Here is a 15,607-nt window from a genome sequence, read left to right as displayed (position 1 = left end):
AAACCCAATACTATTATTACATCCAAAAGTATTTAGCAATTCCTTAATATCACCTAATATACCATCAGTTTTAAATCTTCCTTCATTATTTCACAAATGTTTTTATAGTTGTGTGTTGAATATAGCGTGAAGTTCACATTACATTTGGTTGATATCTGGTTGAGTTTTTTTTTTTTTTTTTAACTTCATAGGTTTCTTCTCCCTGCTTCTTTCTGTCATTTATTTGTTTGTGAAACCAGGTGTTATGGACCAAATTGTGTCCCTCTAAAGTTCATGTTGTGAAGCCCTAACCCACAGTATCTCAGAGCGTGACTATGTAGTAGACCGTTGAACAACACGGGGATTAGGGGCACCAACTCCCACACAGTCAAAAATCCTCAGATCATTTTTCACCCTCCTCAAAACTTAACTACTGGGGCACCTGGGTGGCTCAGTTGGTTGAGTTACCAACTCTTGACTTCAGCTCAGGTCTAGATCTCAGGGTTGTGAGTTCGAGCCCCATGTTGCGTGGAGCCTACTTAAAAACAACAACAAAAACAATAACAGTTAACTACTAATAGCCTACTGTTGGCCAGAAGCCTTACTAATAACATGAATAGTCAATTAACACATATTTTATATGTCATAATATTATATACTGTATTCTTACAATGAGGTAAGCCAGAGAAAAAATGTTAAGAAAATCCTAAGGAAGAGAAAATACGTTTGTAGCCCTGTCCTATATTTAGAAAACCGCACGCATGAGTGCGCCCGCGTAGTTCAAGGTCGTGTTGTTCGCAGCTCAGTGGAGTTAAGGTCTTTAAAGATGTGATTAGAGTTGCCGGAAGCCGCTGGGGAAAGTCCTGATTGAATCTGACTAGTGTTCCTGCAAGAGGAGGGGTTAAGACACGCATGCAAGGGGTGGGGGACGCTGTCAAGACACAGGGCAAGAGCGGTCCTCTACACCCCGAGCGGAGAGGCCGCCTGCCCTCGGGCTCTTGGTCTGGGCACTTGGGTTATGGCCGCCCTGCCACACGAGTCCACAGACATTTGTCCCGTAGAATTTCCTGTGTTCTGGACTTGGCTGGATTTAACATGTTTCCTACTGCCCTACTTTCCCTGGAAGCCAGTAGTTAGATCTGGAGGCTGGAATAGGTCCAGATTTGATTTTTGGTGAGCACACTGTGTGTGTAACTCCTGTTGTACTACATCAGGAGGCATATGATGCCGGAGTGTCTCTCTTTTTACGGTGTTCAGATTGATGAGCGCTCTCAGATGCTTTGTCAGCCTGATCCGTCCATTATTCGTTCCCCGCCAGCGGTTCACTTAACGGCTTAATGATCAACATCAAGACCCATCATTTCTCCAGGATTGTACAATGGTGCTATTCTAATTCCGTCACTCCTTTGGCACTTACCTGTTGAGATTCATCTGTAAAAAGGAACGTCCTTTACCTGTTTGTTCAGGAAAAGCGGGTGAAATACTTGAACACGTCTTTTATTTCCACTTTTCAGAGTATTGTGTTAGTTCTCTATCATTCTCCAAGATGCTCATGAGATTTTTGTTCTGTTTTGGTATCATTATGAACGTATGGATTTTAACATGTTGATATGGTTTCATCCATTCGAGTAATTATTCTTTTTGATGTTTTTGATGTTTTTTGTCCCATCTTCAGCCAGTGGATGCCCAGTAGCCTTTAATAACTTCCTTGTTTTCTGTTATTGTTTCTTATTAAAGATGTTCCAGGATTACCTTGCACGTGTGCTGACCAAGGCCTGGAATCAACTGTTTCTCTGAAGGGCCCTGGTCCTCTATGTGGAAAGCAGCTCTGTGAGAGCACAGTGTGGGTGCTAAGATGTTCTTTGATGCCATGATGGTCATTCTTCCTAGAAAACATTGTTCTTGAAAACATTGTTTTAGAGGCGCCTCGGTGGCTCAGTCGGTTAAGCGTCCGACTTCGGCTCAGGTCATGATCTCACGGCTCCTGAGTTTGAGCCCCGCATCGGGCTGTGTGCCGACGGCTCAGAGCCTGGAGCCTGCTTCTGATTCTGTGTGTGTGTGTGTCTCTCTCTCCCTCAGAAATAAAATAAACATTAAAAAAAACTTTTTTAAAACGTTGTTTTAAAAGAAAATATTCATCATGAATTCGTGTTGATATTTCCAGTTCTCATTTAACTTCTTTGTTTCACATTTGGGTTTTTTAATCCTAATGCTGAAAATATTAGTTCCTAATGACATTCATATGATTAGAGTATTTCCCTCTTTCTTTCTTTCTTTCTTTCTTTCTTTCTTTCTTTCTTTCTTTCTTTCTTTCCTTTTAAAAATATTTATTTTTGGGGCGCCTGGGTGGCGCAGTCGGTTAAGCGTCCGACTTCAGCCAGGTCACGATCTCGCGGTCCGGGAGTTCGAGCCCCGCGTCGGGCTCTGGGCTGACGGCTCGGAGCCTGGAGCCTGTTTCCGATTCTGTGTCTCCCTCTCTCTCTGCCCCTCCCCCATTCATGCTCTGTCTCTCTCTGTCCCAAAAATAAATAAACGTTGAAAAAAAAATTAAAAAAAATATATATTTATTTTTGGCAGAGTGGTAGCGGGGGAGGGGCAGAGAGAGGGGGACAGAGGATCCAAAGTGGGCTTTTCCCTGACAGGCTGACAGCAGTGAGCCTGGGGCAGGCCTTGAACTCACGCACCCGCAAAATAATGACCTGAACAAAAGTCGGATGCTCAGCCAACTGAGCCCCCCAGGCGCCCCCACTTTGCTGCTTTAATATGTAACATGGACCACTCTACAACACCGAATAGAGACCTTGCTTACCCGCTTGTCCGCCTGCCTGTGGAGGGACCAGCAGGATCTGCCCGGTGCACACAGGCGGACAGCAGGCTGTTCCCCGTCTTCTGCTATTTCTACTGCATAAATTTGTCCACGTGCCGTTTCCTGCCTTATCTAGTGTGTCCTTGGGATAGACTCCTGGGGGATGTGAGGCTGAAGGATGGGTTCCCATGCAGGGGTACAGACGTTGCCAAATTCTTCGTGAGGGGGCTGTCCGTCTATGCTGGTCTGTGTGCCCGTTAGGAAGGTGTGTGTGCACCGGCTTCCCCGCGGTCTGCACAACAGGCCGTGTTCTCAAACACAGTTTGTCAGCAGTTTTGCTTTTCATGTCCCAGTTAAAAAAAATCACTTTTTAAAAGAAAAATAAGAAAGGTTACTTAAAATTTCACGACGTGCCAGTATTGTACTTAAACACAAAATACATAAAAGCTGCCTTATTGAGGAAATCTTTGTGTATGAAAGCAGGAAACTGAGACATGCTAATAAGTGGCAGAGCTGGGACTCACGTCTGGGCCGCGTGGCTCCAGAATCTGTGCCCACCAGCCTCCGGCCTCCCCCATGGTGGGCAGGGAATGATGTGACTCCTGGTGGCAGGCACGCTAAGGGAGAGTCATCTTTCCATCTAGAGCATAATGTGGACTGTTGTAAAATGGCCCCAGGGCCTTGATCAGTATGTTGTGTATTTTCAATGCTCAGCACACATTTATTGGTTGGTTCACTCACTTCCTCAATAAATATTTATTGACCACCTACTATATGCAGACGCTGTGTCAGAAGCTGGGGACACCTGGTGAACATGGTGACCAGGGTGTCTGCCTCCAGGGCTGGTTTATCTTTCTAGACTCTGAAAAGAAAACTTTCTAGAAGTTGTTATTTTCATAAGGAATTTAATAACTACTTAAATCTTTCTACATACAGGCATTAACACATAACATAGTCTTTAAAAAAAACAAAAAAAACCATTTTTTAATGTTTATTTCTGAGACAGAGAGAGAGAGAGACAGAGACAGAGCGTGAGTGGGGGAGGGGCAGAGAGAGAGGGAGACACAGAATCCGAAACAGGCTTCAGTTCCGAGCTGTCGGCACAGAGCCCGACATGGGGCTTGAACCCACGGACCTGTGAGATCGTGTCCTGAGCTGAAGTCGGACGCTTAACCGACTGAGCCACCCAGGCGCCCCCGTAACAGTCTTTTAAATGAATTTCCTTGATTTTTATTTATTATTTTGCTATTACGATTTGTTCTTCAGAGAAAAACTCCTTATTCATCTGTTGTTGTCCCTGCGTATAGGCTTATTGGTGTTCTGATCAAAAGTGTTTATTTTCGATTGTGTAGTTCATGTACTATGCATTACAGTTTTATTTATAGGATATAAAATAATAAATGCAATGCTTCTGTCTCATCAAGTGGTTGTAGTTAAAGGGCTTCCTGGTCAGTAGGCAGCTGTAAATCTGGTTTTCTGTTGTGTTAGTGGAACCGCATAGCGTCTTATGGAATGCGGAGAAAGTACACGTAATTTTAGGTTTTCCCCCATGGTTTTTTGCCGTTAATGTGTCGGCACACCCCGTGTGGTTTGTGTGATGTGCTTGAACACACAGGGCACATCCGGATCTCAGACCTGGGTTTAGCCGTGGAGGTCCCGGAGGGCCGGACCGTCCGAGGAAGAGTGGGGACCGTCGGCTACATGGGTATGTGAGGGGCCGCTTGGAGGGCCTCGCCCTCTCCCCAGGTGCTGCATGCCCAGAACACACCTGAGACCAGGTCCAGGCCGCCTGGAGGGGCACGGGCGCCAGGGCCGGGACTGCGGAGGGAGCCCTCCGTCTGCCCTCCTGTCTCACAGAGGCGGGGTGTGAGGCCTGCAGGGTCACACAGCTGAGGGAGGGCAGAATCGGGACAGGACGGGGCCCCCTCACTGCCGCAGTCCCCACGCTGTGCCCTCTGGCCTCTCAGGCCCCTCGTGAAACCACCGTTCCCTGGTTTTTGCAAAGCCTCTGTGAGCGGGAGGCCCTGGCCTGGGGTCAGCTCCCAGCCCAGCAGTGCCAGCCTGACCCAGGGGTGGCCTCCAGCAGGAGGGACCCTGAGAGCCCCACGCCCCCACTGTGTGTGCTACCGGCTGCCGCGGGGTCTTCCCGTGTTGGGAATAGGCGGCCGATGCCCGTGGGGTGCCCATGGGCATGCTTCTGGGTCTCTGAGGGGGCGCGCTCCTCAGGAGCGGGGTCTTAGATGGAGCACTGCTTTCCCCGTGGCCCTTATTCTGTGGCTGTTCGTTCCACGCTCCGGGATCGTACCGACCGTGTCCAGTAACCGCTTTGTTGAAACATGAGTCCCACACCGTCGAGTCCACCACTCTGAAGCGGGTTTCAGCATGCTCACGGAGCTGTGCAACCACCACAGGGTGTTGCCCTCACCTCCAGAAAGAGACCCCGCGCCCATCAGCACCCCCTCCCGCCCCAGCCCCTGCAGACTGGTCTGTTCCGCCTGCTTCATGTGCGTGGAATCACACACTCTTGGGCCATGTGCGTCTGGCCCCTTTCCCTTAACACATTTCCGAGGTTCATGTTGTAGTAAATGTTAAATTTATAGTGTTTTATTTGTAAGTAATTGCAAGAAAATTTAAAACCAAAACTTAATTTACATTTCCTGTATTTGCTGTGTAGCTCCTGAAGTTATCAATAATGAAAACTATACATTTAGTCCTGATTGGTGGGGACTTGGCTGCCTGATATATGAAATGATTCAGGGACATTCTCCATTCAAAAAGTTCAAAGAGAAGGTCAAGCGACAGGAAGTCGAGCGCAGAGTGAAGAAGGACACAGAGGAGTACTCCAGGAAGTTTTCCGAGGACGCCAAGTCCGTCTGCAGAATGGTGGGTCGGGCTCCGGGGGGACCGGGCTGGGAGACACCCTCTGCCTCATTGTAGTTGTTGCCACCAGCACTGGGGACACCCAGCAGTCTCCGCGCCAGGCTGGCGCCACACGTCCTGCCCTTGCCCGGGAAACGACGCGACTGGGCTTCAGCCAATGGGAGCAAAGCAGAGCAGTCATTGTTTGCTTTCTCCAAAGACGCACCTGACAGGGAAGGTGGGGCCAAGGTCATCATTTCCTGCAAAAGTAAAGACAAAGCAGCATCTTCAGTATCTTAGAAACAGTGAGGTTTTTCTGTCTTTTCATGTTTCTTTCCTTTTAACTACTGCCGGGAATCATGGTCACAGCAGACACCTTGACCTGATGGCCTGCCACGTGCCTGCCACCTTCCTTGATGTGTGAAGGGCCCTACGAAGCTGTGGGGCTGGGCGGAGGCCGAGGGGTGGCTGACTGATGGACAGTGGAATCGAAGGGGTTATAGGAGGGTGAGGAAGAGGGGCTCAAGGGAAGGGGCAGAGTTGGCGGGCTCTAGGCGAGGTGGGGGCCCAGCTCGTTGGAGTCTGGTCCCTCCTTGCCAAAGTCAGAAAGTCTGGGGGAGCGTGTGGAGAGGACAGGAGGTCTGGCTGGTCACGAAGAGTCTAGGGAGAGAGAGTGGCAGGAATGGGGGGCGGAGGACCAGGTCGTTGGTGAGGAGGCCACAGAGAGGCCGGGCGTGGGTCCCCAAGTGGGTGTGGGACCAACAGCCGCTATACTGAGTAGATCAGTAACTTCGGTGAGTTGTCGGTGGCTGGAGAGTACCTGTTTTGTTTTCCCTCCCTTGTTGTTTCCATATATGATGTGACCAATGTTTGTGGCCCGTCACCGGACAGCGGAAGCAGGCTGGCCTTTCTCCCCGCCAGCTCATTCTGCTGGGAGCTGGCAGTGTTGGGTCAGCACCTCCACGTTTAACAGCACTCTGGCCAAGCTGCTATTTGACCGAGTGCTTGTGATCTGCCAGGCACTGATAAGGGCGGTGGGAATGTAAAAACATGGAGTTGGAAGAGCCTGCCCCCCAAGGAATGCACGCGTAGACCTAACGTGAAAAAGAACTGTAGTGGAAAAGCAGGATTTGACGGGTGCTGTCAACAAGGAAGAAACCAGGACTCGGGGCTTTTCAGGCTGGAGAAGTGCTGTTCTCTGCTAGGGGTGCCGGGGAGCAAAGCGGTGCCCGCGTGAGTGCCCGTGCTGGGGCTGGCGGCTCTGGCTTGGAGCTTGTGCGAGGGGCCACATCTCCGCTCCCTGACGTCAGGTTTCCCTGACGGCGCCTCTGGTTTCTCGCCTCTAAGCTGTGGGTGGTGACGACCTCTCCTCCACAGGCTGGCCGGGAGGCGGTGCAGCTGTGTGTGTGCCGGGCCTGGCAACACAGATCGGCAGCGGCTGCTTCCTGGAGAGGGGGTTCAGTGCCAGCAAGCGAGGACCAGAGGAGGGGGCGTCTTGGGAGGCAAGGGCAGTCGAGGGGGATGGCACCTGTGGGGACAGGGACTTGCCGGGGCGGGGGGGTGGTGCTGCAGGCTTCTGCGGGGCCCCTCGCCCTCTCTGCCTGCCCCCAGCACCCTGCACCTGTGCCGAGCGCGTGACCTGGACTTGGTGTGAGGTCAGGGTGTTGCACTTGTGCTCGACAGAGCAGAAGGCAGGGAAGAGGAAACGCCGGCTGTTTACGGTGACCCAAGCAGGAGGTCAGAGTGGCGCCTGACACGTGGGCACCTTTCTGTAGTTTTCAAAACTCTTTGACAGATTGTCTCATCTAATCCCATGGTGGATCTCTGGGGCATCTTCTTAGCCTCACAGTTGAAAAGTTAAGAGTTTGATTTTCGTGATGTCCCATCGTCAACGGCGGTGGGCAGACTTGATCCCAACCGAGCTCTCTGACCACAAGTCCAAGGCCACTGGATGGGTGTGTGTTGGCAACGGGCTGGATGGTGGAGTCACGGAGCCCTGAGATGTGGGGATTGTATCTGGCACCGCAGTTAGTTTCCAGATCTGTTCCGAATTAACGAAGTGTGCGAGGGGTAGCTGCACTGACTGAATCTTACTCAGCTGTCGCCCCGGCTGGGTGCTGGGGCCACAGCAGTGAGCGGGAGTCCCCCCCGGCCCTGGAGGCTTTGTTCCAAGCAGCTCCCCACGTGATGTCGTCACAGCAGTCGTGACAGGTATGCCGAGGGAGGTCTGAGGTGGGAAGCTGGAGCCTGAGAGAGCCAGGCCACGACTCTTCTAGACGGAGGGCACAGTGCACATGAGGGCCGTGGGTCTGCCGAGGTGAACGGGGTAGGCGTGCGTTGCACTGGGAGTTGATTTCTGTTCAGAAAAGTGGGTGCTGGCGGCGAGGCGAGGCCAAGGTCGGCAAACTTTCCTGTTTTTTGTTTTTGTAAATGTTTATTTATTTTTGAGAGACAGACAGACAGACTGTGAGCAGGGGAGGGGCAGAAAGAGAGGGAGACACAGAATCCCAAGCAGGCTCCAGGCTCCGAGCTGTCAGCACAGAGCCCGACGCGGGGCTCGAACTCACGCACCGTGAGATCGTGACCTGAGCTGAAGTTGGACGCTCAACCGACTGAGCCCCCCCAGGCGCCCCAGCAAACTCTCTTGTGAGGGGCCAGAGAGTAAAGGTGCCTGGGCCTCACAGGTCCCTCTCACAGCTGGTCCTTCACCGCTCCAGTGCAGAAGCGGCCCTGGGCCCAGCTCAGGTAACGGCCCGGCTGTGCTCCGATAAAACCTTAGGTACAAGCTCAGGGGCTCCCCAGGCCTGCTCCGCTGTGCTTTAGAGGCCCTGGCCTCCCATGTTGCTTTGAGCACCCCCAGCCTTACTGACTGATAGTAACCGTGGATGAACCTCTTTGAACTGGTGACGATGATGAGTGTGTGAGTAAGGAACACTTTAGGAAGAGGTGCTGCCTGATCACTTTAAGAACATACAATTTCCAGAACTAGGTTTGCCAAAATTCTGCCTCATCTGAGTTCCTCAGTGATCTAGTTAATGAATAAAGAACTTTCTGGTTATAAACATAACATAGCATTAAAATGGCATATCGGACGTTCTTGACAGTTTCTTTTCCTTTAAAAAAGCCCCTTAACTTTTCCATGGCTAAAATTCTTCCTCAAAGGTTTACTTAGCCCACGCTTTATTTGCTGGTGGCTCAAGGGTTATTTTATTAGCTTCCACTTTTTTTTTGAAGCACCATGCATTCTAAAGTAGAGAAATCTGAATTAACGAGGTTTGGTTGAAACTTTGAAATTTGCGTAACTTTGTTTGGATGGAGGTGCTCTTTGCCACGCCTAATTCCCTGGTTCTTATTGCGGAGATTTTCTGAGTTCTCTCGCGTCCCAGGAGCTTAACTTGACTTCGCTTCTGCCTCTGGCACAGTTACTCACCAAGAATCCCAGACAACGGCTGGGCTTCAGCGGTGCAGCAGCGGAAGTGAAGGGACACCCCGTGTTCAAGGACATTAACTTTAAGAAGCTGGCAGCAAATATGTTGGATCCCCCTTTCTGTCCTGATGTAAGTACGTTGTCTAGAGAGGAGCAGGGGGTCACGTGACCCAGTGATTTTGTTCCAGCAGCTACAGGGTCACCTGGTGCAGCCCGGCCGTGCCCGGGGTGCCCCACCCTGGACCCCCTTCCCCAGCCCCCGCCACGCACCACACTGTCCTCACGGGCCCTCAGGGCCTTCGTGGCAGCTGAGCCTGGCCCTGCCCCACTCAGAACCTCAGCACCACCCCACGGCCTCCTCGGCGGGCCCGGCAAGGCCTTGCATGCTCCGGCGTCCCCTTTCTTGTGTCAGCGCGGGCACGCCTGCCTCTTTAGTCTGGGAAGCACTTGCCCTGTATGCGTCTCCCAGTTCCTGGCTCCACACCGGCAGCCCTGGAGGTCCCCTGAGCCTCCTCGTGAGCCTCCTCGTGAGTCTCCTCGTGAGCCTGCGGCGGGGGCCGCGCCCAGAGCCCGGTTTGCAGCCACGCCTGTGGGAACACCAGGCAGTGAGCTCCCGTGGATGGAAGTGTGAACGAATGAGCAGCAAGCAGTCCGGACTCTCTCCTGAACCGCCTGCTGCAGGCACAGCACAGACCTGTGAAGAGGAGAGAGTTCTGCAGGGTGTGATTCAGGGCTTACGGTGTTTATACCGTACTCCAGTGCGTTATTCGGTGCCTCCCTCCTTTGAATTAGCTCACGAGCTACAGATCCATGGGGTGCCTGCTGCCCGCAGGACACAGATCTCGGGATTGAGGCCACAGGGAGAACGGGAAAGCCAGGTCTCGCTGCCGTGGAGCTCGATCCAGCCTGTGGACCTAGGCAGGGAGACAGGTTACAAACTGGCCAACCCCCTGGCTAGTGATTGTGTGCCGCAGGGACTTGAGACGGGCCGTCGGTCCGAGAGGAGCAGGGAAGGCAGGCGGTCTTCTCCGGGGAGGGGCGGGGATGCCCTTGCCACACCGGCGAGCCTGGGGCAGGCCCTGGCGGGTCCCGGCTCCGGGGCTGTTCTGCGCGTTCTGCTGAACGTAACCAGAGGAGCCCGTGGGGGCCACTTGACAGGAGAGTCCGGTGGCAGTGGGGTAGGCAGTTTTGTCTACTGGGGGGGGGGGAGGGCAGGACGGGGCTCTGGGCCTTCGGCCTCCCGTGGACTGCCTCCTGAGTGTGGCCACCATTTGCTCCCTTCCCCCGCTGTGTGGGGACTGAACGGATAGCACTGCTCTGACGTGTGCTGACCGGCAACCTATGGAATGTCACTTCTTTGTGCAGGTTCCGGCACGTGGGCAGGACATTTCTCAGGACTGCCAGTGCCTCTTGCACTATCACGGTTTGGTCTGTAGCTGCCGACTCCTTATTTCCAGAAGCACAGGTGGCTGCACGGAGGAGGCGGCGGCCCAGGCTTGGCCCCGCCCTGCTTGCTTGATCCTCAGGGCAGCCGGCCTGGGCTCCTGTCCCAGAGGAGGGGTCGGCTCCCCACCACTAGATGACCTCTGACAGCAGGTGGGGAGGCGGGACCTGCTGTTTTCCACTGAGACTTTGCAGAGGGCGCTTCACGTGAAGGAGGCCGAGGGTTGGAGGCACAGGTGGGACTGCGCCCTGCCCTTCCTCATCCCTGCCTCTGCCTGTAACCCACCTTCCACTGCAGAACAGAGGAGGGCGGGGGCCTCAGGAGGTTTGCGGGCCAGAGGGCATCGGCAGGGCCTGCGACTGAGGAGACTTCCCTGGAGAAGGGAAAGGCTTCAGATACGGTGTGAATGGGTCCATTTCATATGCGTCGTGTTCTTAGTAATTAAGGAAACTAAGATTGATTCCAGTCATCTCAGAGGCCAACGCCTATTTGTTCTTTGCACACAGCCGAAGGCAGTGTATTGTAAGGATGTCGTGGATATCGACCAGTTCTCCACGGTGAGGGGAGTCTACCTGGACACCACAGATGATACTTTCTACAGCCAATTTGCCACAGGCTCTGTCTCCATCCCCTGGCAGAACGAGGTACTGCGGGTTCCTACGGGGTACGCTGCCAGGAGGAAACGTGTGTGTGTGTGCGCGCGCGCGTGCGCGCGTGCTTGGAGGTAACATTACGCACAGGAAGGGGATAGTTGTCCACGATGGGTCTCACTTCGAAAGCGGGCCTGGCCGGTGCCCGGTGCCCACGGTACTGGCCTGCTCTGGGGGTGCGCTCAGGGAGAGGAGGAGGAGGCCGGGGCAGGGACCCCGAGAAGGAGTCAGCAAGCAGGAAAGAGGACGGGAATGGGGGTGGCCCCGGAGCGCTGGGCACGGTTGCCGGCGGCGGGGGGGGGGGGGGGTGAGGGGGGGAAGTGGCCGACTGACCTCGCGGTGTCCCCCACTTCTCTGTGGATGCAGATGATCGAATCGGGTTGTTTTAAGGACATCAACGAAAGTGACACTGGAGAATATGTGGCACTGGATCTACAAGAGACACTGTGCCACCCAGTTCCCAAACCAAAGAGAGGCTTCTTCTATAGACTCCTCAGAAGAGGGGTAGGAACATCTTGTTATTTTGGCTCGTTAAAAAACGTGACGTGTCGGGGCGCCTGGGTGGCGCAGTCGGTTAAGCGTCCGACTTCAGCCAGGTCACGATCTCGCGGTCCGTGAGTTCGAGCCCCGCGTCGGGCTCTGGGCTGATGGCTCGGAGCCTGGAGCCTGTTTCCGATTCTGTGTCTCCCTCTCTCTCTGCCCCTCCCCCGTTCATGCTCTGTCTCTCTCTGTCCCCAAAATAAATAAAAAATATTGAAAAAAAAAATTAAAAAAAAAAAACAAAAAAACGTGACGTGTTAAAAGCAAAGAAACATAACTTAAGTGCTCCGGCAACGTGGTGCTATTTGAGCCCCACGGGGGCTCAGAAACCCTCGCAAGGTCGTTTGCTGTTGGCACAAAGACTGTTCTGATCCAAAAAGGAAAAGGGCTTACCTGCCTCCGAAGCAGATCCCTCTCTCAGTGACAAAGCACTTAAGCGTGCTCCGAAATCAGTGTCGTGGAGAACAGTCTGGAAACGGTATACGCCATGTAGATTACTCCGTTCCCGTTCTGACTTCACAGCCGCTCCCTCGCTAGCCTGCTTTCACAGAGAACCTGGAGGAGTGGTTCGGAGACACTTCGCGGGCCGTATCTAGAAATGTTTCCCCCTAGTGCAGTTCTCCTTGGACTAGCGGCTTATCCTGCTTGGTGCCCTGTCCGTTCTCGAAGGCCTCGTTCAGAGCTTGTCCACTAACATTCGAGTCCATCTTTGCTCAGCGTAAAAAACACGCCTTGGGTGGGAAAGGCCTGTCGGGCCTGTCCACCATGACCACACTTCCTTGGAGAACGGGGGCCAGGCGTGCGTTAGCACGGTCGGTCTGTCCATGCGCAGGAAGTCGTGTCTGGACACGCTCCACACGCAGGCCTGAGCCGAGGCGAGCAGGTTGCCGGGCAGGGACACCTGCAGCTGTGGTGTCCTGGTGCGGGAGGGGCCGCTCTGCGCCACCCGGTGCTCGCGGGGGGAGCCCGGGCCCTGTTTCCTTCCTTGCAGGCCCAGCTCGGGGTTGAGGAATTGCAATTGGGTGTGTGACAGAGAAAGCGAATCTGAGACGCTGTGTGTGTGTGTGTGTGTGTGTGTGTGTGTGAACTGAGCAGCTTCCCTACCGTGAGGTGATGAGAGGAAGTGTGAAACTCAGCCCTAAAGTTGGTCCCCCTCCCCGCGGTTGTAAAGTTGCGCGTCCAGCACGGGAGAGCTGAGCCGGCCGAGCGGGTAAGAGATTGACCCAGCCCCTCTGCCCTGTTGCAGGGCTGCATTAACGGTGTCCCCAGCGACAAGGAAGAGCTGCCCTCAATGGTGTGACCACTCACTGCAGAGCCGGGCCCCAGCGCCCAGGAGCACGAGCGCGGTGTTTGACCCCATCTGTGAACAGCAATAAACATGTGACACCTCGTAAAATGAGAGCCTCATGAGTCTGCAGACGTCTCTATATTCATACATGAATCACCTTGTCACCAAAGCTGGGTTGAAGACGAAGGCCCTTGTGCACCACCCAGATGCTGAGACCCCCAGGGGTGGACCTGTGCCACGGAGAGGGGAGGGCTTGGGCATCCGACCACCAGTGTCCAGAGCTGAGGGTCCTGTTCCTCAGCCCAGAGTGCCCTCCGGTGTCATTGAGGGGGAGGACAGGCCGGCCCCACCTTCCCCAGGGCCTCAGCGTCAAAAAGCCTTCACCCGCTTGCATTCAGGCTGACATCTGCGCCTCGGTCACCAAGATTCTCCCGCCGGGGCGTGTGCCCATCCTTGTGGCTGCCGTGCACCTTCCAGGGGCGTTTCCAGCACCCTGGGGCCAGGGCGTGGCTGGCAGCGGTGACTCACCCAACCGCGGCACCCCCAGCGCGTCTCTGGGACCGCGGGCTCCCCGGCCTGACGCACAGGTGGGAGGTGGTCGTGGGCGAGGAGCCCCCTTCCAAGCGCTGGTTGGCGCCTAGCCGGCAGGAGCCCCCAGAATTCTGAGGTCAGTAACTCTCCTTCAGCCCCTGCTGCCCAGAGAAGAAGGCGGAGCCCCAAACCTCAGGTGGAAACGTGGGCTCTGTTGCCCGGGGAGGGGCGCTCACACCCACAGGCATTGTGCAGCCCCCGGGGGTGGGGTGCACACAGACCTCTGCGGGTGGCCCCGAGGGGCAGAACTGGTGCTTTCTCCCGTATCCACGTGTGTGTGGCCTTCAGCGGGGGCTGTGGGGTGAGAAGCCAGGGCCCAGATCTCGGCGACTCGAGCCAATGGCAAGGACTTGTTCTGGATGCTGGGACACCACCCCACGGCGGTGTGCAGGAGAGTGAGCCAGGGTCCGCCGCGTGTCCCCAGGGGGACGGCCGCCCGCTCTGCCTTGGCGGAGACCTGCGCCCGGAGGTGCTTCTGAGTGCCGTCGGCATCACGGCGTGTCTGAAATTGGTTTTCCACGCGTGTTGTCAGCCGCTGGAGCACCGTAGCGCTGGGCCAGTGTTTCAAGGAAAGCCCCCGCCTGGCCTTGTCCTTGGAGACCAGCAGACGTTGATCCCGAGTGTGCTTTATACCCAGGTGAGGGGAGACACAAGTTACCTTTATTTTAGGGATGGCTTCTCTTCAGGTGGGGGCCCTCGTCTCCAGAATGGAGACGGCAGGAGGTGGGGACAGAAACTTCAGCATCTTCGTAAAGCGTTCAGTAGAGCGTTTGGTACGTGCTACCCGCTCAGTAAATATGTTAGTAACTGTGGGAGGGTAATGCTTGCTCTTGGTAAAAATTACAGGCTAATTTTCTAAAAAATTAGACTAATCTAAACAATTTTCTAAAAAAAAGTCTAAAGAAAATAAAAATCACCTTTTTTCCTACCACCTGTTTACATTCTGAGGCCTTCCGGACACTTCCATCAGTGTGGGCACAGGGGCGGTGGTCCTCCAGCTTGCCTTCATCCCTTCCGAGGACACTCCTGCCCCTCGTGGGGGTGGAGCCACCTGCCTGCAGAGCCCCGGCCCCAGGGGAGCCTGAGGGGTCCTCTGCCCTCAGGGTTGGGGGGCTGTGCACAGCTCCAGGGACCAGTTCAGTCCTTTCTTCCTTTTTGTTTTTTTTTTTTTTTCCTGCTTAAGCCAGTCTGAGCTGAGTGTCTCCAAGACCAAGCGAAGAGTCCTGACTGAGGCAACAAATCTAGGGAGGATTTTTTCAGACCAGAACTTCACGTGTTGACTTGTCTTCCCTCTCTGGTTGTAAGCAAGTACACATGTATTGAAGAGAGTTTTGAAAGTAAAGGCTACACAATGAAAAATTCACCTTTAATATCAGCCACTGTCCAAAGATAATCCCTATCAGCAGTTTATTCTATATTTATATAATTTGTAGTTAACTTGTTTCTTGCCATGTCATTTAAATATTATCTTTTACTGCACATTTAGGCCACCATGTATCAGACAATCCACACAATCATTGTTTGCAGCTTTCTTGCTGCTATAAACACCAGTGGGATGGACATCCCTGTACTGTTATCTTTGTGCACATGTTAGTGTTTCTAAGGTAGATTTGTAGCAGGGGATCCCTCGGTTAAAGTGTATGAACGGTTGATGTAAACGCTGCAAGAAAGAGCTAAAGCAATTCCAAGTGGCTTTCCATGGGCTTTCTGCCCATTTCCACTGGGATGGGTGGAAAAGGGACAGAGGAATGCTGTTTTCTTTATAAGCACTGTCTGCCCTTTTCTGTTGACCACATCTGTTTATTACTAAGATAAGAATAAACAAGGGTTCCTGGGTGGCTCAGGCAGTTTAAGTGACTGACTCTTGATTTCGGCCCAGGTCGTGATTTCACAGTTCATGAGATCAAGCCCCATGTCAGGCTCTGTGCTGACACAGTGGAGTCTGCTTGGGATTCTCTTTCTCCCTCTCTCGCTCTCTCTGCCTGTCCCCTGCTCATGCTCTTCCTTTCTCTCTCTTAAAACA

The 15,607-nt window shown here is 53.6% G+C and overlaps 1 protein-coding gene across 1 annotated transcript in view; it reads left to right on the top strand.

Moving 5' to 3' along the window:
* Positions 1-13,070, top strand: part of GRK4 (G protein-coupled receptor kinase 4) — a 47,112-nt gene extending 34,042 nt beyond the window's left edge. Inside the window, exons 5-10 of the mRNA XM_032593020.1 lie at positions 4,401-4,490; positions 5,460-5,668; positions 9,067-9,201; positions 11,022-11,159; positions 11,532-11,669; positions 12,952-13,070. Coding sequence (XP_032448911.1) covers positions 4,401-4,490; positions 5,460-5,668; positions 9,067-9,201; positions 11,022-11,159; positions 11,532-11,669; positions 12,952-13,005 — 764 coding nt within the window. The 3' untranslated portion in view covers positions 13,006-13,070. The remainder of the gene's footprint in view (positions 1-4,400; positions 4,491-5,459; positions 5,669-9,066; positions 9,202-11,021; positions 11,160-11,531; positions 11,670-12,951) is intronic.
* Positions 13,071-15,607: the final 2,537 nt, after the last annotated feature.

Source organism: Lynx canadensis, chromosome B1 (assembly GCF_007474595.2).
Source record: "Lynx canadensis isolate LIC74 chromosome B1, mLynCan4.pri.v2, whole genome shotgun sequence".
Taxonomy (NCBI): domain Eukaryota; kingdom Metazoa; phylum Chordata; class Mammalia; order Carnivora; family Felidae; genus Lynx; species Lynx canadensis.
Note: the sequence above shows the minus strand (reverse complement) of the source record. Positions and strands in the feature narration are given on the sequence as shown.